The sequence below is a fragment of the Panicum virgatum genome, chromosome 7N, assembly GCF_016808335.1.
Source record: "Panicum virgatum strain AP13 chromosome 7N, P.virgatum_v5, whole genome shotgun sequence".
In the NCBI taxonomy this organism is placed as follows: Eukaryota; Viridiplantae; Streptophyta; class Magnoliopsida; order Poales; family Poaceae; genus Panicum; species Panicum virgatum.
The window spans coordinates 19,725,044-19,746,215 of NC_053151.1; the positions used below are offsets into that span (position 1 = coordinate 19,725,044).

General features: G+C 49.6%; 1 protein-coding gene and 1 long non-coding RNA gene across 2 annotated transcripts; both read right to left on the minus strand.

Annotated features, from left to right (window-relative positions):
• Window positions 1-8,476: 8,476 nt before the first annotated feature.
• LOC120683076 (pathogenesis-related protein 1A-like) lies at window positions 8,477-9,315 on the minus strand. Its single transcript, XM_039965091.1, has one exon. It carries the CDS (start codon window positions 9,276-9,278, stop codon window positions 8,706-8,708), a length of 573 nt encoding a protein of 190 aa, XP_039821025.1. The 5' UTR covers window positions 9,279-9,315; the 3' UTR covers window positions 8,477-8,705.
• A 1,497-nt stretch (window positions 9,316-10,812) lies between these two features.
• Window positions 10,813-13,723, minus strand: LOC120682632. The gene is made up of 3 exons (XR_005678505.1): window positions 13,153-13,723; window positions 12,915-13,044; window positions 10,813-11,254 (listed from the first exon to the last, which is right to left on the minus strand). It is a non-coding gene; the product is annotated as an uncharacterized LOC120682632 (long non-coding RNA).
• Between the last annotated feature and the right edge of the window lie 7,449 nt (window positions 13,724-21,172).

The following is a 21,172-nucleotide window of genomic DNA, read 5'->3' on the forward strand; positions in this document are numbered from 1 at the left end:
TGGTAAGTGGCACCAGCGTTTTTCAACCCAAAGGACATGGTCTTGTAGGCGTATGCCCCATAAGGGGTGATGAATGCCGTCTTGATTTGGTCTTTTTCTTTCAGGGCGATCTGATGATAGCCTGAATAGCAGTCGAGGAAGGATAGCAGGACGCACCCTGCCGTGGAGTCGATTACTTGATCAATGCGGGGTAGCCCGAAAGTATCCTTTGTGCAATGCTTGTTTAGATCGGTGTAATCGACGCACATCCTCCACTCGTTGTTGTTCTTCTTTTGGACAAGCACGGGGTTGGCCAACCATTCGGGATGGTAGACTTCTTTGATGAACCCTGTTGCGAGTAGTTTTGCCAGCTCCTTCTTGATGGCTTCTCGCTTGTCCGGGGAGAAACGCCGTAGACGCTACTTTTTTAGTGTGGCTTTGGGGTTGGCTTTTAGGGCGTGCTCGATCAACTCCTTGGGCACCCCTGGCATATCCGCTGGCTTCCACACAAATACGTCCCGGTTGGCCCTAACGAAGTTGACGAGCTCGAGTTCCTATTGGTCGCCCAAGCCAGCTCCGATGATAGCAGTTTTGGAGTCATCTCCCTCTTCTAGCTGTATAGACTTGGTGCCCACGTCACCGGTTGGTTTAACTGACGACTGGCTTGATTTCTTGGATGGCGTTGAGTCCTTGTTGAGTGAGAGTTCCTTAGTGGCAGCAAGTATTTCGCTGACGGAGGTAGGAACTCGGATTGTGGCAGCATGATCTATTGCTTCCTTGTCGCACTCGAAGGACTTAAGGAGGTCTCCTCGCAGGGAGAGTACTCCTGTGTTGCCTGGCATCTTGAGGAGCAGGTACACATAGTGTGGTACTGCCATGAACTTAGCCAGCGCAGGTCTTCTCAGTATGGCGTGGTAGGAAGATTCGAAGTCAGATACTTCGAATTCAATGTACTCCGTCCGGAAGTTTTGTTTTGTACCGAATGTGACCGGAAGGGTAACCGAGCCGATCGGTGTAGAAAAATTTCCAAGAATGATGCCGTAGAATGGGGCCTTGCTTGGGGTGAGCAGACTCATGTAGTTGAGACCCATCTTAGCCAATGTACTTGCAAAGATCAAGTTGAGCCCGCTTCCGCCATCAATGAGTACTCGAGTGAGTTTGGACCCTTGATTACTGGGTCGAGTACTAGCGGGAACTTTCCGGGTTCAGAGAAGCTGGTCCATTGATCCTCCCTAGAGAATGTGATGGGGACCTTGCTGTATTTTAATGGCCTCTGAATTGCTGGCTCAACTGAAAGGATTTCTCTGAGTAGAAGCTTCTGGGCTCTCTTGGAGAAGCTAGGATCTCCTCCAAATATGACGTTGACGACGTTTTGCGGCTGTTGGAACCCATCGGGGTCTTTCTTGTTGTCTTCATCATCCTTGTTCTGCTTTTTCTTAGGAGCATCTGGAGGTGCCGACTGGAAGGATTTATGCAGGATCGTGCACTCCCACATCAAGTGGTTGCTCTTGGGGTGGATTGGGCACCTTTTGTTGTGAAGGATCTTGTCGAACTGATCCTGCGGCTTATCATTCTTCTTACCACGCGGGGGGTGTGATCCATAGTACCGACAATGTCGTCAGGTTTGCGCTTGCTCGCGGGATCGCGCTGGTTGCTGGGGCCTCCACGGCTCCCATTGTTGTTGTTGTTACGACGTGGGAAGCGGTTGCGTTCTTGCTCCTCTTCATCTGCCCAACGCTGCATCATGTCTCATAGCTCCACTACCATTTTGGGGCAGTTACGCCCAAAGTCACGGTATAGAGACTGAATGGTAATGCCGCTCTGGAAGTAGTCGATGACGTCGGCGGCGGCGACGTTGGGGATGGTGGCTATTGTGTCGAAGAAGCGCTTTGGCGTAGGATCTGATCGATTTGCCTTGCTCCTACTTGCACATCGACAAGTCGTGTCGAGTAGCTACTCGATGTAGCGACCTTTGGAATTTGTCGATGAAGGACTCGCGTGCCAAGCTTTCGAGCCACGTGAGGGGTGCGGGCTCCAGGGCCATCGGGAAAGTAGAGGACCTTGGTGTTGGTGTCTCCTCCTGCAACACTAACAGCGGTCGAGTATAAACGTAACCATTGAGCAGGGTCTTGCTTACCGTCGTACTTCTGGATGTTCGTTGGCTTGAAGTCCTTCGGGTTCTCGACATTGTCGAAGACTCTGCTGAGGTCTTGGAAGTGATCGGAGTTGTCTGCAAGTTGCGATCTGCGTCTTGCGTTGATGATGTCCCATGCGTCCAGTATGGAATCGGCTACTTCTTCCCTGTTGTGGGCGCGGTTGTTGTTGCGACTTGGTTGGGGCCCAGGAGCTTGGTTTGCCAGTGGTTGGCCACCCCTGGGACGATGGATGCTTGCGACTTCTTGATCCTCTTGATTTCTTTGATTTTGTTGCTCCTGCTGTTGTTGACGATGATGGCCTCCAGGAGTATGGCTTGCTTGAGGTATGACTGTTGCGGTGGCCCTCGACCGAGTGCCATGAACCGAGGACAATGTGTTTTGTCTCTCGAGTTGTTCAACAGCATTTTTGGCAAGGTGTATGACACGTTCCATCTCTGGGTTTTGAGGCATCTACATGAGCCGTAGGGTTGCTTCTGTCATCGCGGCGATTGGGGTTCTAAAGACTGGATCCGTGACATTGTTGAATTCATTGTTGAGATTGCGCGGGGGAAGGCAAGCTCGCTCAGCAGTTCGAACCCTGCATTCTCCTTTACGTTGATTTCTTGCCCTGCGAGCTGTGCGAGTAGTTTCATCCTCATCTTGTGGAGAGTCTTGGGTCAAATTGTCTTCGGAAATCTGATCCAAAGCTTCGCTGGGATCGTGCTGGCTAGGAGCACCTTTGGCTTGTTGGTTGATCACCGAAACCAGATGTTCGGGGGAGAAACTTTCCAGATCCGATTCGTAATCAGCTAGGACAGTTTCCCCGGAACCAGTTTCCCTCTCAGTTGCAAGAGGAGTACCGTGTTGGAACGGAAGATCATCAATGCTGGCAACTTCTCGAAGGTTATCGAGTAGTTCTGCAAGTGTGTGACTTTGGCAGGACTTGAGTTGGATTTTTGCCAGCACATTGGTGATGAAATCCAGGCTGTCTTGAGATGACTCGACTGGATCTGGATATACGTCGAAAACGGGTGCCTTCGGCTAGCGGTGACTAAGTTGTTCTCGACGCAGAAAAGTTTATCCAAGCTGTTTTCATAGATGGATCTGATCATCTGTTTGTAAGTAGATGATGCGTTGCGCAACCCGAAGATGGGTTGAGCAAGAGGAGTCTCAATCCGAGTAGAGTTCAGATCAAGATTGATATGAGTCCGAGTGGAACTCGAGTTGTCTTCGAGTTTCATCTCGATCTCCTTGGCGAGGTCGGGAAGCAGCATGACGCCGTGATTTCTTGATCCGGAGAGCTTGTGGGAGCCTTCCGACGTGGTTGCCTTCAGGATGGGTGAACTGGTTAGGTGGCTGTCAAAGCCGCCCGAACCATTGGCGACGCAGACCCATGAGCCGAAGACGAAGGTGGCGCCTTGAGGAGGCATCGTGGTGCTGAAAGCGAAGGTGGCCATCGATCTCGCCGATGAACTCGCCGAGTCCCCTACCTGGCGTGCCAGCTGTCGGTGTTTACCGCCAAGCCTGCTCAGGGATACCCTTAGCAGTAAAGTTTTTAGGTAGGGATCGACTGCTCTGGAACTCGATGGTGCAAGGAACACAAAGATTTATACAGGTACAGGCCGCGAGTTGCATAATACCCTACGTCCTGTGTGGTTGTTTGTATTGCCTTAGGTGTTGATGTGTTTCGAGGGGGTCCCTGCCCGCCCTTATATATCCGGAGGGGCAGGGTTACATGGAAAGTCCTAACCCAGTACAGTTGGAGTCCTACTACAACGCAATCGGGTAGTTTATTTTGTACTGCAGCTAGTTCTACGCCTATACGGGTAGTTACAAGAGAGGTAAGATACATCCATGAGCTATCCCTTACTCTAGAACATTCTATGCCTATAAGCAGTCCCGCTGCCCCGGGTCTGACAGATCTTAGGTATGGTAGCCTCCCAATAAACGGTGGCAAGGGTTTTTTTAGCCCAAACGGAGTGTTGGGGACACAATAGGTAGGTTCCGGAGGAGGGAGTCCCATCCTAGGCTAGAGTGCCACATCACCTGATGCGTGTTCAGTTTGGGTAGTTGTGCGATCATTGCGCTGAGCAGCAGGTTGCGAAACACGCTCCTGCTGGTGTTGGATTGGAAATCATCCCACATCGTTTTGGCCTTTTAGGTGTGCCAGAGCTCCTCGATCTTGTTAAGGTTAAGTAAATCCTCCATGAACAAGTCGTTGTCGTCTGACCTTTCTTCTAGGTCATCAAACTCATCTGGAGTTTCCAGATTGTTTAAGTAATTAATGAATTCTCGATTGTTGTTGGGATCGAGGAATTCGGGGTTTATCTGAATGGGTTCAGAATCGAGTGGCTTGAGTCTACCCATGAAGTCGTCAAAGTCTTTGTTAAATTTTGCCTCAGGAGCCTCATGCTCCTTGGCATTCATAGTTTTTTCTGCTAGGTTGAGGCATTCCAGCAGAGAATCATCCACTCGATCGACTTGACCAAGGAGATTATCGGATAGGGGGTAGTGCAACCTCGTTATCCGGGGCTTTGCAGTGCTTGAAGCACGATCTTTTCCGAGAGTGCTTTCAGCAATGTTGATGCATTCTAGGAGGGAGTCATGCACTCGATCCAGATAGCCTATGACATGCTCTGGTTGGTGGTACGCGGTAGGGCTCATGACGTAGGGAGTGCCACTACGTTCTAGCGTTGCCTGGGCCAAATTGATGCATTTGGCGATCTTTTTCGAGAACTGATCCATCGCTTCGACTGGAACTAGATTGTAGTCATGGGAGGAGAGTGGCGCATCAGGGTCGGTCCGGTATCTATTGATCAGATCAAAATTTTCTTCCTCATGGGGATCCTTAGGAGGGTTTTCTACGCCGGCTTCTAAAGCTGTCGAGTTGTTAAGGAGATGTTGGTTAGTGGGAACAGATTCCACGACCTGATGGTCGTCGAGGTGGTTTGTGAAACAACCCGATCCATCTGCAACGCAGGTCCATGACCCGAAAGTTAAAGTCGTGCCCTTCTCGAGAGCGTCGTCCTGGTTGGGAGATGCCATCGAGTTCGCCGGGATATCATCGGAAACATGCCCCCATGGTGGGAGCCAGTTGTCCGTGTTTTACCGTCACATCTACCTAGGGATACCCTTAGGTAGTGAGATGATCGTGGGGTATGGCCGAGAGCAGTAACACGATGGTGCAAGCAACACAAGGGCTTAGACAGGTTCGGGCCGCAGATGTTGCGTAATACCCTACGTCTTGTGTGGTTTGTATTACCTTGGGTGTAGCAATACGTGTAGAGGGAGTCTCTATGCGTTATGGGATGAATGAGATGGGTCCCTGCCCGCCCTTATATAGGCTGGGGGAGCAGGGTTACATGGAAACCCTAAGCTGGTTTATCTCCTAGAGCTTATCCCGAGTAGTTTCCATCTTATATGACTGGTACAAGATCTGCTATGCGTGGTTACATGCTGTACATGATATCTCCTACCATACATCTCACACAGGACCATGACACATGAGATATCCTGTGGCCCCCAGTCTGACACCTTTGGCGCATTTGGTTGAGTGAAACCCCACAAAAACTTGAAAAAATGGCGGCACCTACTCTAATGTGAAGAAGAACTCGAGCTCGAGCTAGCTCTCTGAGTGAAATGGCTTACTCGGGCTCGGGGAGAAAGAAGACCCCCAATATATAGTGGGCACATTAGTACCGGCTGGTGGCTCCAGCCGGTACTAAAGCTGATGAGCCCTTGGCGCCTCAAATTATTGATACTGAAAATTATTATTTCAATTCAAATAAATCAATTGGTGATCTTTCCAAGTCTTTTGGTATTCGGTTTGGGGGTTTCTCTCTGGTTGAAAAATACATCAAGAGAAATAAAGGAATATGTGCTTCTGATGTACCTCCATCCAGTATACTTTCCATTGGAGCTAATTTGCGCCAAAAGCAAGAGATGAAGTATAGAAGATTTATTCACATTGGAAGCATTGCCGTGGAGATTAATGAAGCTTGACATGATTAGCATCCTTGCCGGATTATTATATTAATTCTTGCATGCGAGGCCTAGCGTGATAACGTTTTTATCATTGCATTGGAGTCTGTTTTGTTTTCCTTGTGTGTGAGTCAGACCTGGTCTTTCAGGTTAAGCCTGTTTAGCGGGCCAACCTTTGCATGTTGAGTTTGTGCCTGTGCGCACAGAGTAATAGGGGGGCGCTGGCTCCTGGAGGGGAGATTAGATTGGAATAATTTTGTGTCCCTTGTCTAGGGTTTTCTCCTACGAACGAGAGAACATCTGATCTCATCTACCATGCCAATCCCTCTCGGATTTGTGTGGAGCGCGTGATCGAGTTGCTACATCTGGGGTGCATCGCTTGGAATTCTCGGAGTTCCTCATCTTCTGATCGAGGTTCGTTGTGACTGCGGCCGGGTAGAAGAATTTATCTAGAGATTGGATTGCATCTACTGTAAGCCGAATCCCTTTCATTTAGTGCTGCTACTGGTGTTGGTTAATCAAGCGGAATTAATTTCATTCATCTAGATTTTTGGGATCTTGTATTCCGCCAGATTCAATATCTTTGCTACTTGCGGTGCTGGATTAAATCGGACTACCTTTTTGGTCGTGGTTATACTGCTATATCTTGACATCTGTGATTGTTTGAGGATTACTGACGTGAGAGTCAGTCCGTTTTGCTATTAGCTGCGTGCTGCTGTTGGTTGGACAGACAAATAAAATAATCTTCACATTACTTTGTGAGGCATTAGTCATTTTTGTTTGGTAACGTGCAACTATCTGGGCGGCTGTGTATTGAGTATGAATTGATTATTGTTGCTGCCGCACCTGCATATGTTTTTATAATCTTACAACGGTGGCTCGCTATATGTTTATCAAGAGAAGGGATAATTACTGTTCATCCGATATACTCTTTGAGTGAAATTTTAGAAAATTATTTTTGTGTGAGAAGCTGTACCTGAAAGATCGGACACACTCCCGGACATTCTAGGCGTGTCCTTATCAAAAGCTCCCCATTTAGTACTGGCTCGAGCCACGTGGCGCTAGCTGGTACTAAATGGTCGCTAGCAGTTGCGAGCGGGTGTCAGTGGCGCACTTTAGTGCCGGCTGGTGCTTCCAGCCGGTACTAAACGGCTCCTAGGGGCACTGCAGATTAGTCCCGGTACTAAATGGGCACATTAGTACCGATCGAAATCGAGCCCAGTATTAATGGCCGCGAACGAATGTGGAGTTTTCTAGCAGTGGTCTGTGCCAGATATAAGTCGTTTCAGCCACACTGGACCGGATTGGTTCCTGCTTGCCTTGGATGACACTCCGGTTGAAGCAAGACCAGCGCTGCTTATGACTTTATGGAAGAATTGGAGTTTCCGTTATGATCTCACACATGGCGGAACATTCTTCTTTGTGCAGGGATCTGTTTGTGCTATCGCAATGCTCTTCTGAAGAAAGAAGCTGAATTCGCTGCAAGCTATATGATGGGTTTCATGTGGCTTCCCAATGGTGTCAGGCCCCTCTTGTTTTGGAATCGGACAGCAGCCAGTTGTATCAAAAGCTTATCCTCGAATGAGATGGAGCGTTCGCAAATGGTATCATGGATAATAGATGCAAAGCAACATATCCTATGCAAACCAGCCATCTTGTGGAAACTATGGAAACTATAATCAAAGCCACATGATCTTCATTCAAAGACTAGGAGAAGAGGTGGGTTGTTTTAGTACTTAACCCCTCCCACCATTAGCCCAAGTAATCACACTTCTGTGGATAACCCCCTGTACCTCATCCCCTCCGGCGCCTAGCCCCCTCCCCTGTTTCTCCCCCCAATCTGCGCCGCATCTCATCCGCCTCTAGCGCTCCGCCGCCCCTTGCCCGACCAGCGAGCTCCGTCGGCCGTGGACCAGAACGGGGCACCACCCATGGAGGTCTACAGCCCCTGTTAGTGTTAGTGTTAGTTTTTAACCCCTCCAAATAACCCTCCAAAGAAATAACACTTACTAGTTTGGATCCTAGTGTTATTTAACATTTAATGGTACTTAAAGAACCAATTCTCTCTCTTTTTTCAGTGGGGCCCACCAGAAGTAACATAATAATCACCTCTTGGAGGGGTTAGAGTTTTGGGGTGTGTTATTAGTGCCAAATAACACACAAATAATATACATATTTGGCTCTCAAAGTGTTATTTTGAGTTATTTGGGGTGTGTTACTAAATAACACATAGATCCAAAAAGGACCAATACCGTAGAGGCACATTCTGACATAGTGCTCCCTCGCTGACGTGCGAGCTTAACAGCACTCGGACCCAGACATTATTAGTGAGGAGTCCCTCAGAAGTTTTCTCATCTCACTGACATGTCGCCGGACCAGAAAGCGGTTGCATTTGCTGTCAAATCAATGGAATCACAGTTTTATTTTAGCACACCGTAATTCCATATGGAACGGCGATGCTTAAGAATCACGACGACGACAACAACACAACGAATTATACAGTTGAGAGACATCACTCACGCGGAAATACACAACACAAAGCAGATGGGAGCAGCCAATTCAAGTATATTTCGCACGGAATGGTGCGTGACCAGCCAAGACGACCCAGGATCAGTAGGGCCTGCCGGTGCCGTAGTTCCCCGGCGGGAAGTAGTCGCAGACGAGCAGGGTGTCGCCGTTGTCGCACACGATCCTGGCGCACCCGACCTGCGTGGTGTTGCGCCACACCACCTGCGTGTACCGCAGGCACCCGGCGCCCGGCGGCGCGGCGCACGAGTTGGTCTCGTAGTCGTACCACTGACCCTCCGCCACCCATGGCGCCGCCAGCGCCGTGGCGTTCCAGTGCCGGCCCATCCCGACGAAGATGTTCTCGCCGAAGTAGAACAGCGGCGACCGCCGGGGCGCGCAGTCCCCGCGCCGCGAGTGCGCGAAGCCCTTGGCGTACACGGCGATCTGGGGGCTCCAGACCAGCGGCGGCACCCCGACCGCCTGCCGTGCTGTGTTGTGCACCGACAGGATCTCGGCAACCGTGGCCGCGGCACGCGCGCGGCGGTCAGCGTCGGGGTCTGTGCCATTGCTCCCGTCGTCTTCGGTGGCTGCGCTGGGCGTGCACAGGGCAGCAGCAAATGCTAGGAGCAAGAGCAACAAGGACCAGAGGGAAGACGACATGCTTGTTCCAGCCATATATGATTTGGTTGTTAGATAGAGATGTTGAGAGCAATTCTTTTGATGGATTGGTTTGCGAGTTCGGCGTGATTTATTTATATAGGCTGATTTCGTGCCGATTTCATGTCCCGTTCCCTGAATTTTAGGTGCTATCGATCGAGTTGGCGATGGATGTCTTTGAACGCTCGCATGGCGGCTAACATGCATGATTGTGTGCTCTAGCTGGTTCACGCCATGCACATCCTTGGCATCCAAGGCACAAGCGAATCTCTCTGATTGTTTATCCGAGATAATCGAACAGAGTACGTGTTGGATGCCTGAAAACAAGATGATGTCCTTGACCAGAACATGGTGATCACGAAATGGTGCTTCTGAAGCCGGTGGCGTCCTGTCAGGCTGTCACTGAAATTGAGAGCGAAGATTAAGGAGCAAGCAAGAGCAGCTGTGAAGCAAGCCGCGCCGCCCACACTGCTTACGTAATCGATTGATCGGTGCATGATTTTGTTTTTCTATTCAACATAATATTATGGCACATGCATTTCACCCATGGTGCATGATAATGAAATTTTAGGTCACCGTCTTTTTTTTTTTTGCCAACTAGCATAGAAACTGTGAACAGAAAAGTAATTACAGAAAACTGCAAACATAGTTATTTGCCATGGTTTATTAAAATCCGGAAGAGTCGTTACTGCTTAATGTAGAAAAATGCTAAAACTGTAGTACAGTTAATCACAATGCCAACTATAGAATGTATGAAACCGAGGCTCAAATTACTGAGAAAGAAATAAGTATTACTAGTTTGGAACCTAGTAACTTAAGCCTCTTGCGTCTCTCTTTTTTAAAGTTACACATCACAACTCAAACACTCACAACACACACTCATCTCTATGAACGCACGACGTAAATCCTACCATTATTAGCATCTTCGAAGATTGAGCCGGCAAACCTCGAGATTGATGAAGTCACCACACGAAGCCTACCACCGAAAACACAATGCTCCGATGAAAAGTTGAACCTAGGATCTGAGGTGGTACCGAGACTCTTGTAATCATTAGACTATAGGCCCTTTCACCAGCCTCTTTATGCCTCTCCCCTTTTCTTGTCACCATTTCAAATGGAAAAATATATAAAAACTAGGTTCGTGCCGGGACAGTTAAACTTTTATACTAAAAACATACAAAGCACGGGACAGTTAAACTTTTATTCTAAAAACATACAGATCGCACGATGAGATAACAATATTATGAAATTAAATACCAAGGTTAAAGTGACCTTTATTTCAAAAAGCAGGTGACGGAGAACGTGGCATCGCAAGCTCTTATCAATTAGAAATTTGAAATCAGAAAAGAAAGTACACAGCTCCCGAGCTTCCCTTATGATCATTTCATAAACATACAATAGCACAAAGGGATTATTTGGTCAGATTCATGAAATGATTCACAAATCACTAATTGTTATAAGAGTCATGCAGTAAGTTACAACTATAGTAAACTATAGTGAACTATAGAATATCTGATCAATAATGCATCAATTTGAAATTAACCGGTCTAAGTTTCAAGAAAACGCACTTATATTGAACAGAAGACAAATGAATAACACGTTCAAACAGGATCAAGCAAATCTTATTTGCCAATTTCAGACAAAGAATAACCAAGGCATGATAGAAACATGGTACTTCTGAACATAGATAAATACAAAGTGACTTGGAACAGAGGATACAACAAGCGGAAGAATATCATACTACCAACAGCAACTTCACAAAACTTCACAAAATCATGGCAATCGGTTTCAAGGTGTTGTCGCTGCACCCCTCTCTTGCCAAGGCCATTCTGTCCCTGATTGCCAGAGCCTCCATGGTTAGCGCATCCAGGCCATGGGGATGCCATTGTGCATGTCGTCCGCAAAAATTTCCAGCAGCATCACGTAGGACGGCTCCAATCACTCAGTCATTAGATGTCTGTCAGTTTGTAAACATTGTAGAGCATATTTGATCCCTGCATGGAACAAGGATGATGTGTCAAACTCATGCAACCTTCTATGTGATCACTGGAAACAAAAAAAACCTTGCTAGCTGTATTCCCAAACAAATCTAAGCAGCCCACTACATTGAGCTAGTTTTCCTTTTGCATATATAAATTAATATTTGTTTGTTACTGGTAACACCAAGAGAGGCAGTATAATAGGCTAAAAAATCATTGCTGCTGCCTCAGTCGAAGTTGGAAGCCCCAATGTTGACAGAACTCTGAAATCCCAAGCATCAGAAGTTCAGAACAATGAGTGGACTTCATTTGCAAGTTTTTATCAAGAGCAACCTCTTTGTTACTGGTAACACTGATACAACAGGCAATAAAATCTTTAGCATTGTTCTGCACTCAAAATGGCAAGCACCAACCATGCCAACACAACTTTGAGGCCCTTGCATCAGAAGTTCAGAACAGCATAAGAAAAACAGTATTGGGTGAGATGATTAACAGAAATTGGAAGATTGATATGATCAGGAATGTTTTCCCAAACATCACACCAAGGAGAAGACCAGATGCTAGAGTTTCCCCCATGAATTTGAATCTTACAGTATTTATGAAGATAATGTTTATTTTTGACCATTGAGTTGCTTCTCAAGCCGCAATGCATCATGAGTGGAGCAGTGGACTGTATGGGGGATTCAGAGGTAAAGCAAAAGTAGTAGCCGGTCTTGTACATATAGGCACAATTTTTGAATATCCTTCTGCATCAGTCTCGAAACTACAACAATTGTTAGATCCCCTCTTCGGTTGACATAACTTCTAATTCAAATTTGGCAAATTGCAAACAAGTTTGGCCATTTTTTGAATCAAAATTTTTTCAGTTCTACACCGAACAAAATACTGAACAAACCATATACGTTTAGTTGAAATTCAAAATCAAAAACCAGATTATATAGGTATTGATTTTTTTTCGAAAGTTACAAAATAATAAGACAAAAGAAATCTATACTACAGAAAACACAGTGCTCACATGAGCCTCTAATCAGCAAACTGAACTGAACTGAACTGAATCAAGTTAGAACTCACATTATTATGCTAATTTTAGTAAAACATGATACATGATTGAGACCATAAATATTACCTATCCAAAGTTATATATGCATGAGAAAAAAAATTAGCAGAAGCTTGCCTGACCCCTAAAGAAGAAACATCAGCATTCGTATTTTGACCAGACTACCAGAGGCATTAGAAAGATGAAGAAATTTAACCGGTGGAGTGATTGCAGAAATGAAATGTTCAATGATTGTCCAAAGATTAGCTTCACCAAATGCAGATAAGGGCAAAATGATACTCCTGTGTTAGTGTACATTGGTCAAATGTGTTTCAAGCTTTTCTGCAACCAGAGATCTAGATTATACTTTTGGTAGATGCAGGTTGATTAGAAATAGTGTGCCCTGGCCACTTGGTCGTTGTGAAGCTCAACACCGTGACTTTGAAGATGCATCACAAATTCACAGAGAAATCAATCAACGCTCGGCAGGATTAGAATCAAACTAACCAATCATGAGCTCACAATCTCCCTCAGTGTGGAACACTTCCAGCCATCGTAATACATGTTAACAAGTACTGAAAATGAGCTATAGCATATCTTAATTCACACTGATACAGGCATATGTGTGCAACATGGTACCTTAGCTTACATTCACACCAGTGTTGTGTACGGTCTCCAGATTCTCAAAGCTCCCCTAGAAGTGCTTCTCGCAAGTCAGGATGCTCAAGCAAGCCACACCATTCTTCTCATAGGCATGCGCAATCTCCACCTGCCAATAACAAGGTATTGCATCCAAAATAAGCCTTTTTAATATATCACTACAAAGGCATATGCACTAACCAGGTAGCAGGAAAATTCAGAGGCATTATGCATTTACATGGTTAACTGCATCGGTTAGAGTAGAAATCCAGGCCTGCGCTCGTCGTGGATGGGTGGGCGGCCAGGCAACGCTCCATGCGCTGCGGGGATGTCGACCTGAGTGTCGTCGATGGGAGGGCGGCCGGACGATGCTCCCTCCGCGGACGCCGCGGATCCAAACGCCTAGATTTCTCCATTGTGCGGCGGACCGGCTCAATAGGCGCGGAGCCGTGGACACAGATCGGCAGACGGGCCGACGCGGATCCGCCGGGGATGTAGAGCTGCGGCGCAGCAAGGATGGCGGCCGGGGAAGCAGATCGGCGGCCGGGACCGCGACGACTACAGGGGGGAGGCGACAACACCCCGAGTTGGGGGGGAGGAGGGTGGGGAGCGAGGGCGACGAGTGTTGGGGGAGAGATAAGGGCGATGGCGGCAGCGAGCGGGGGAAGGGCGACGAAGGCGGAGAGCGGGGGGAGGGGAGGTGAACCGCAGCGGCGGCGCTGGGGCGTTGAGATGGGGAGAGCTTCGGGGCGGAGCGATGGGGGAGAGAGGCGTGCGGGCCTGCGGGTTGGGAGGTGGATTGGAGGAGGGTCTGGACTAGAGATACTCCAGCCTGCTGAACAAAGATGAGCCCCTATTTTGCATTTTTGGGCAAATCCATAAAATATAGGGGCTTCAAAAATTCTCTCCGGATTCCAGCCAGCCCGACCAAATGATAGCCCCTAAATTAATCTGACTAGTGGGACACAGCTAAGATTTTAAAAAACGTTAGATGCTAGGTGAACGCTAGCCCATGGTTTAGAGTTTTTTTGTGATTAAACGTCTTTTGTGATTAAACGACATTGTGATTAAACGCAACGCTAGGCCAAAGTTAAGAGTTTAATCAAGATTAAACGTAGTTTTAAAATGTTTTTTAAAACACCTAGCTGTCAGTGAAAGAAAGTAACTCTCCCCCGCCGCGGACGCTCACGCTACGCTGCCGTCCTCCCTCTCTCCCTCCCGGACCCGCCGGAACCTCCCTCCCGCACCCGCGGCGAGTTCATGCTGCGCCGCCCCGCCTCTCCCCTGCGGCGCCGCGCCCGCCTTACCCCTTGCCGCGCTGCCGTCGTGCCTGCCCGCCTCGCCGGCGTCGTGCCCGGTGCGCCATCCCCGCCGCGCGCATCCACCTTTCCCCCGCGCCGCCGCGTCCGCCTCGCCCCTTGTCGCGCCGGCCGCCAAATTTTTTGTTCTTGTCCGCGGGGCCCTCTTACTGCCGCCGCCTCCTACTGTGCGCCCTGCCCAAGCAAGCAGCCTTTCTTCTTGGCACTACGCCGCTCGCCCGCTCCGCAGTAGAGCAGGCTCCAGACTAGGGGATAGACAAGACCGCTAGAGAGAGGTGTGAAATAAACCTTGTTTCTGTTAGTTAGCTGGTTAGTTAGCTAGTTTACCGGGCGTGATCTGGGTGTCCGGGTCGCGCGTTGTGGAGCTCTGACGTGCGCTACGTCCGCACGGGAGCGCATCCTTCGGATCACGGTGACCGCGCTTGGGATGGCATGCGCACACGGCGCCGTGGTGAGAAGACCAGGGCACGTCCCAGGGCTGTGGGATGGCGCAGTTCGTTCATGAACGTGCCGCGAGAGAGTCGGCCTCATGGCCTTAGTAATCATCTATTTAAGTTGAATCAAGTGTCAGAAAACGCTGCCGCATTGCAGCACAACGAGACCGTGTCCTCGTGTTCATCTAGTTCCAGTTCGCGTGAGTTGTGTGTGTGCGTTCTCGAGTTTGCCGGCGTCGCGGGTGGCGACGTTTCTCCGGTGAGCTCTGTCAAGTGGCATCAGAGCCGGTTGCGGGCCCGAGATCGATCGCGGCGAGGTATCGTCGTTGGAATCATCACCGCGCGATCGAGTGGGCGATGTCGAGCACTCCGCCGGCATCGCCGAAGGGTGGCAGCAAGAAGGGAGGCAAGGACGATAGCCCGGGGGCGAGCGGAGCCAAGAACAGTGATGTCGTGCTCCAGCGGATTGTTCGCGAGGTGGGCGGCGAGACTAGCTACCCCACCCTCACCAAGACGAACTACTCCGATTGGGCATGGCTCATGAAGGTGAAGCTCAAGGCCCGGCACCTCTGGCAGGCGATCGAGGGTGGCAACGTTGATACGGATGATGACATGATGGCCCTCGATGCTCTGTGCACGGCGGTGCCACCGGAGCTGGCGACGACGATCTCTGACAAGGACACGGCGAAGGCGGCGTGGGACGCCATCAAGACGATGCGCGTCGGCGACGATCGGGTCAGGAAGAACACTGCGCAGCAGCTGCTGCGCGAGTTCAAGATCGCCACGTACAAGGACGGCGAGACGGTGGAAGACACGCGCTGCGGCTGACCGGCATGGTGGCGACCCTCGCTACACTCGGCGAGGTGGTGGATCAAGGCAAGATCATGGAGAAGATGCTACGAAGCATGCCGCCGCGCTTCAAGCAGATAGCGGTCGCGATCCGTACACTCCTCGACACGTCCACGCTCATAGTGGCGGAGTTGACCGAGCGACTCAAGGCGGCGGAGGAGGTGTTCGAGGAGCCGCCGTCGACCTTGCACCACGACGGCAAGCTGTACCTCATGGAGGAGGAGTGGAACGCGCGTCGGAGGCAGCGTGATTCCGAGGACCACGGCGGCGGCGGCATGAACGGGAGCTCCGAGCGTCGTGGAGGCAGACGGGGGCGCGGCAGAGGGCGCGGCGGCATTGTCGGGCCATCTTCCTCGAGCAGGCCGGCGAACAAGCCCATCGGCAAGGATGAGTGCCGGCGATGTTGGAAGACCGGCCATTGGGCCCGAGAATGCCCATTTCGGCCCAAGAAGGAGCAAGCCCATGTTGCTCAGGAAGAAGAGGAAGCCTCTTTGCTTCTGGTAAGGTCAACGCTCCACCTCTGTCCTTCTAAGCAGGCGCCGCCGGAGGCATGGCCGGCGGCGCCGCCGGCTGCGGCCGCCCTAGGAGGAGAGCGGAGCAGTTCCCCGGCGCGGAGGACCCCTACATCGGCAACTGACGGCGCCGATCTCGTCACTGCGTCAAGGGGAGGGGTCCCTATCGCTGCTGATGCGGGATCCAGATCCGGAGGAGCCAGAGCCGGACTGCAGGCCGCCTTCCACCTCCTGGAGCACAAGGTCCTGGCGCATCTCGACGCCGAGGAGAAGGAGCACGGGGCGGATTCGTGGGTCCTCGACACGGGGGCCATGAACCACATGTCAGGCTCCCATGCGGCGTTCACAGAACTCGATGCCGCGGTCTGTGGCACGATCGTCTTCCGATGCAAGAACGGCGAGCATCATGCGTTCCACGACGTCTACTACATAGCGTCAGGCAGCTCGACGAAGTGGGCTACAAGATCATCGTCGACGACAGCGTGATGACGATCCGCGAGCCGGGATGGAAGCTCCTCGCGAGAATCAGGCGCTCGGCAAACCATCTATTTGTGCTCAACATCAACGTTGCACAGCCGGTTGCCTTGGCGTCACGTACCCAGGAGGAGGCGCGGCGCTGGCACGCGTGGCTCGGTCACGTGAACATGGCCGCACTGCGGAAGATGACACGGGAGGAGATCGTGCGGGGACTGCCGGCAATCGAACACGACGACCGCCTCTGCGAGGCGTGTCTCGCCGGCAAGTAGAAGCGCGCCTCGTTCCCGGAGCAGGCGGAGTACCGGGCGCAGCAAGCTCTGGAGCTGGTCCATGGCGACTTGTGCGGACCCATCATGCCGGAGACGCCTAGCAGCAGCAAGTACATCCTTCTGTTGGTGGATGACCGCAGCCGCTTCGTGTGGCTGACGGTGCTGCCATCGAAGGACCGAGCGGCGGCGGCGATCAAGGAGTTCTAGGCGTGGGCAGAAGGAGAGTCTAGGCTGAAGGTGGGAGCTCTCAGAACTGATCGAGGTGGTGAATTCACCTCGATTGAGTTTCCTGAGCACTGTGTGGTTGAGGGGGTTCGACGGCAGCTCACTGCCCCCTACAGCCCTCAACAAAACGGAGTTGTGGAGCGCCGCAATGGCACGGTCGTGGTGGCAGCAAGGAGCATGCTCAAGGCGAAGGGCCTGCCGGGCTGGTTCTAGGGCGAGGCGGTGAACACTGCGATGTATGTCCTGAACCAGTGCCCGACGAAGAGCGTTGAGGGCACGACCCCGTTCGAGGCTTGGTACTGGAAGAAGCCGGCGGTGCACCACCGGAAGACCTTCGGCTGCATCGTCTATGTGCGGAACACGGCTCCGCACCTCAAGAAGCTGGAGGACCGTGGGCGCAAGATGATCTTCATCGGCTACGAGCGGGGTACCAAGTCGTACAGGGCCTATGATCCTGCTACGCATCGCGTCCACATCACCAGGGATGTGATCTTCGACGAGGAGGCGCAGTGGGATTGGTCCCACGGTGAGGAAGCAGGCGCGGCGGCTGGGAACGTCGATGACACCTTCACTGTCGAGTTCGTCACCGGGTACGTGCCTGCTGATCTGGAGGCGCCAAGTGAGGGGGACGGGACGCCAGGAACACCCCCTGCCGCGACATCGACTTGGCAGGGTGGCTCGGGCATGCCTACACCGACCATTCCTGCCGCGACATCGACTCCTCCCGCCGCGACACTTGCTGGTCCGAGCACGCCGGCTGCGACACCGGCCGGAGTTCAGTTCGTGACGCCTCCGCAGCTTCAAGGTGACGAGCTGGACGTCGACCACGATGAGGACGCGCCGCTGCGGTTCCGTGCTGTGGATGACTTCGTGGGGCCGGGATCACTACCGGGCTTTGCTGTTCGTGATCTTGGCTGTGGCAGAACCACCTGAATAAAAGCAACACCGACTCAAACGCACTTCAAACGGAACAATTCTTGGTCTGTCGGGTAACATCCCGATACAACCACCGGATCTCGGATCGAACAAGCATACCCCGCATGAAGGCGAGTCCAGAGATATTACAACCATATATCTTACAACATAGGCATAGCAGTTATTACAACAAGTTCAAAGTATTATTACAGGTCCAAACTCAGTAAAACGTTATACAAGACATAAGTTTAAAGTTTAGAGTTCAAGCAGCGGAAAGAAAACACGACGGCTACAACACATCGCAAAAGGATACCAAGCTAGTCCAAGCAAGGTATCACTCGGAGGGGTCATTGCCGGCCGGAGACGGATCCCACTCTACGGACCAGCCACAGGGCAAAGAGCAGGGCCAGGTCAGACTAGCGGTCTGGTCCTCGAAACTCATACTTGAAATAGGACTCAACAGTAAGACTGAGTATACTATTACTCAGCAAGACTTAACCGTTAATGGATATACTTAGTCCAATTAGCAAGACTATGCAGGGTTCTGTAAGGCTCTGGTTTTACTTTTGCTGAAAAGCATCAAAGAGTAGGTCCTTAATTTCACATTTTAGCTTTCAATATTCTAGTTGATTAACCATTCTATGTAAGCAACTAATTCTAATCAACCATGGTAGAACTTTAGTCAAACATCAAGATTGATCATAATAATATTACTCTTATTACTCTGTGTGGTAAAGGGATCAAGTAGTCTCAATATCCGCGAGAGACGGATGATTCGAATAGGATTTCCAACCTTGCAAGGTAAACCTAACACACACGTTTGGAACACCATCGGGTCGTTTCCAAACAACCGTTGACCTTTCATTCTAGCTTGTGGATAGGGTCACTCTCCCCGACTATAGGGCACCAACTTCCTCCCTGCACCCGTGGTGTTGCGCAACATAAACATAATAAAAACCTATCTCTAAGAGAGAGTGAAAGATATATCCACTCACTGGTCCGATCAGCTATTAGGCTTACCGCGTACCATATTTACGGCATGTGGCTAGTACATTCAAACACTTAACCACCACTACCACACACCGCGACCTTAGCAGATTTCATCAACACAGACGGGGTCTCACCCAAGGTCATGATATCGAACATGACCCCGTCCGCCGTCTTTATAGTGATTGCAGATAAAAGAAAACAACCAACTCCTATTAAGCTCGCGAGTGACCGGCAATCACTCGACTTTTACCGGTCCTATAAGCATAGCAATTACTCGAACTCAAATCTAGTGTTCTGTATATAGGTTCCTAGGATCATGCATCTAGGGTTTCAATTCAAATCCAAAGAACTGTAAATGCACAAGTAAGTAGTATATAAAGTGCATTATTTGAAATACTGGGTTTATGTCCGGGGCTTGCCTTCGCGGTAGTCACTAGCTAGATCAGTCTTGGGCTCTTCCGGACTCTGGTCCGGGTCTTCAGTTAGTGTAGTGGCGTTCAACTAGGCTTCATGATCACCTCCTTTGGACTCCGGGATCAGCTCGTACGTCCCGTCCGCTAGAATAGTCGTATCTATATGTGATGCAAGAAACGGTATTATAATCACACACACGTCACGATAAAGTTGTAGTCTAACAAATAGCAATCATAACTTAGCGTATGGGCAATCATTTATAGAGTAGTTATTTAACATGTCTTACTACACAAAACAACATGATTATCTCACAAGACAACTTGATTATCTTCACAAAGTAAGTTTTAGTTGATTCACATAGCATGTAAATCATGGTTTACTAAGAATTAAGTAACTCAGTACACAACCAGCATTTAAATTCAGAAAAATTACTTCAAATTGTAAGTACAGAGTGCAATCTATCCTGTAAATTGCATACCATTTCATGCAGCCAATTATTCAGAATAAAACATTTATTCAGACAGCACCTAGAACAAGATTAAATTCTATAGAACAAACTACAACACTTATGAAGCTAAAATTTTTTCAGAACAGGCTTCATATGCTTATGAACGCCCTATAAATTTTTCTGAATTTAACTAGACATAAAACAGAAGTAATACTTTTGACAAAATTAAACCACATATGGTAAAACTAATTAGTATAGAAAGTTCTATAGTGTTTCTGGACCTCAAATTTTACAGACATTAATATATGACCAAATTAGAGTTCCACAAATATTTTTCAGATTTTTCTAAGCAAGGAAACTATTTACCATAATTAAAGCCTATTTATTAAGGTTCTAGTGACATGTAAGTTTCAGATATAGTTAAACAGATCTAAAATTTCCCAAAATTTCGCAACAGCAAGGTTCTAGTGACATGTATGCATGGAAAAAGTTTCAGATACAGAACTGTAATATTTCTACCAACATAAATACATTAACAAAAATAGTAGATCTAGGAATCTTGAAACTTTGACCTAGTTAAAGATGTAAAAAAGGATTCAAATTTTTACCCGGCACTATTAACACTGCAAGACATATTCTAGCCAAAAACCACGTGAATTTACTGAGTGCAACTCCTAGAACAATTAAAGCCTATTTATTCTTTTCTTTTTCTTGGATTAACATGTAGACCAAAACTGAAGATGTATATATAACAAAACATGTAGGCCTTATAACAAGGATTCCAAACATTTGGATTTGTATTTTTTTGATTTTTCTACGAATTTCTAGGCATTTTCAAAGTTCTGCCTAGAAACAAAAGAGAAAGGACTAAAATCTTGCAGATAGGCCCCTAGAAAGAAAAAGAGGCTTGCAAAAGAGCCCTTGGCCGGAGTCAGAGCAAAGGGAGGAGTTTGACCGGCCGATTCCGGTGGCTTTGGGCGTCGGCGGCGAGGGTGGAGGGACTGGGGAGCTTCAGGGCGTCAAGCACTACCTGCTAGTGGGTTTGGGTCGAGGAGGAGGCGGCCGGAAGAGGCTCGTCGACGGCGAGCAGCGGCGGTCGGTGTAGGAGATCGGCGGCGAGGGTGCACCGGCGGTCGAGGGTGGAAGAGGAGTGGCGGGGAGCTGCGCAAGAGCGAGGTGGAGCTGATGGTGGGGTCTGCATGGGCGGAGGAGGTCTAGAAGGACGGAGCGTCGGTGAGCTCGAGCTCGCCGGCGTTCGGGCTTGCGGCGGCAGCGTTCTGGGGTTTTGGGGCGGGGAGCTGGCGAGGGGACGGGGAAACTGGGATGCGTGGATTCTCCTGGTGCTAAGGCGCGTGAGAGATGGGAAGCCGGGGCTCTTCCCCAAGCTTGCCACGGCAGCGGCGAGG

Excerpts from the sequence above, each read along its gene's own strand:
- LOC120683076 (XM_039965091.1), bottom strand. The coding sequence starts at position 9,278 with ATGGCTGGAACAAGCATGTCGTCTTCCCTCTGGTCCTTGTTGCTCTTG.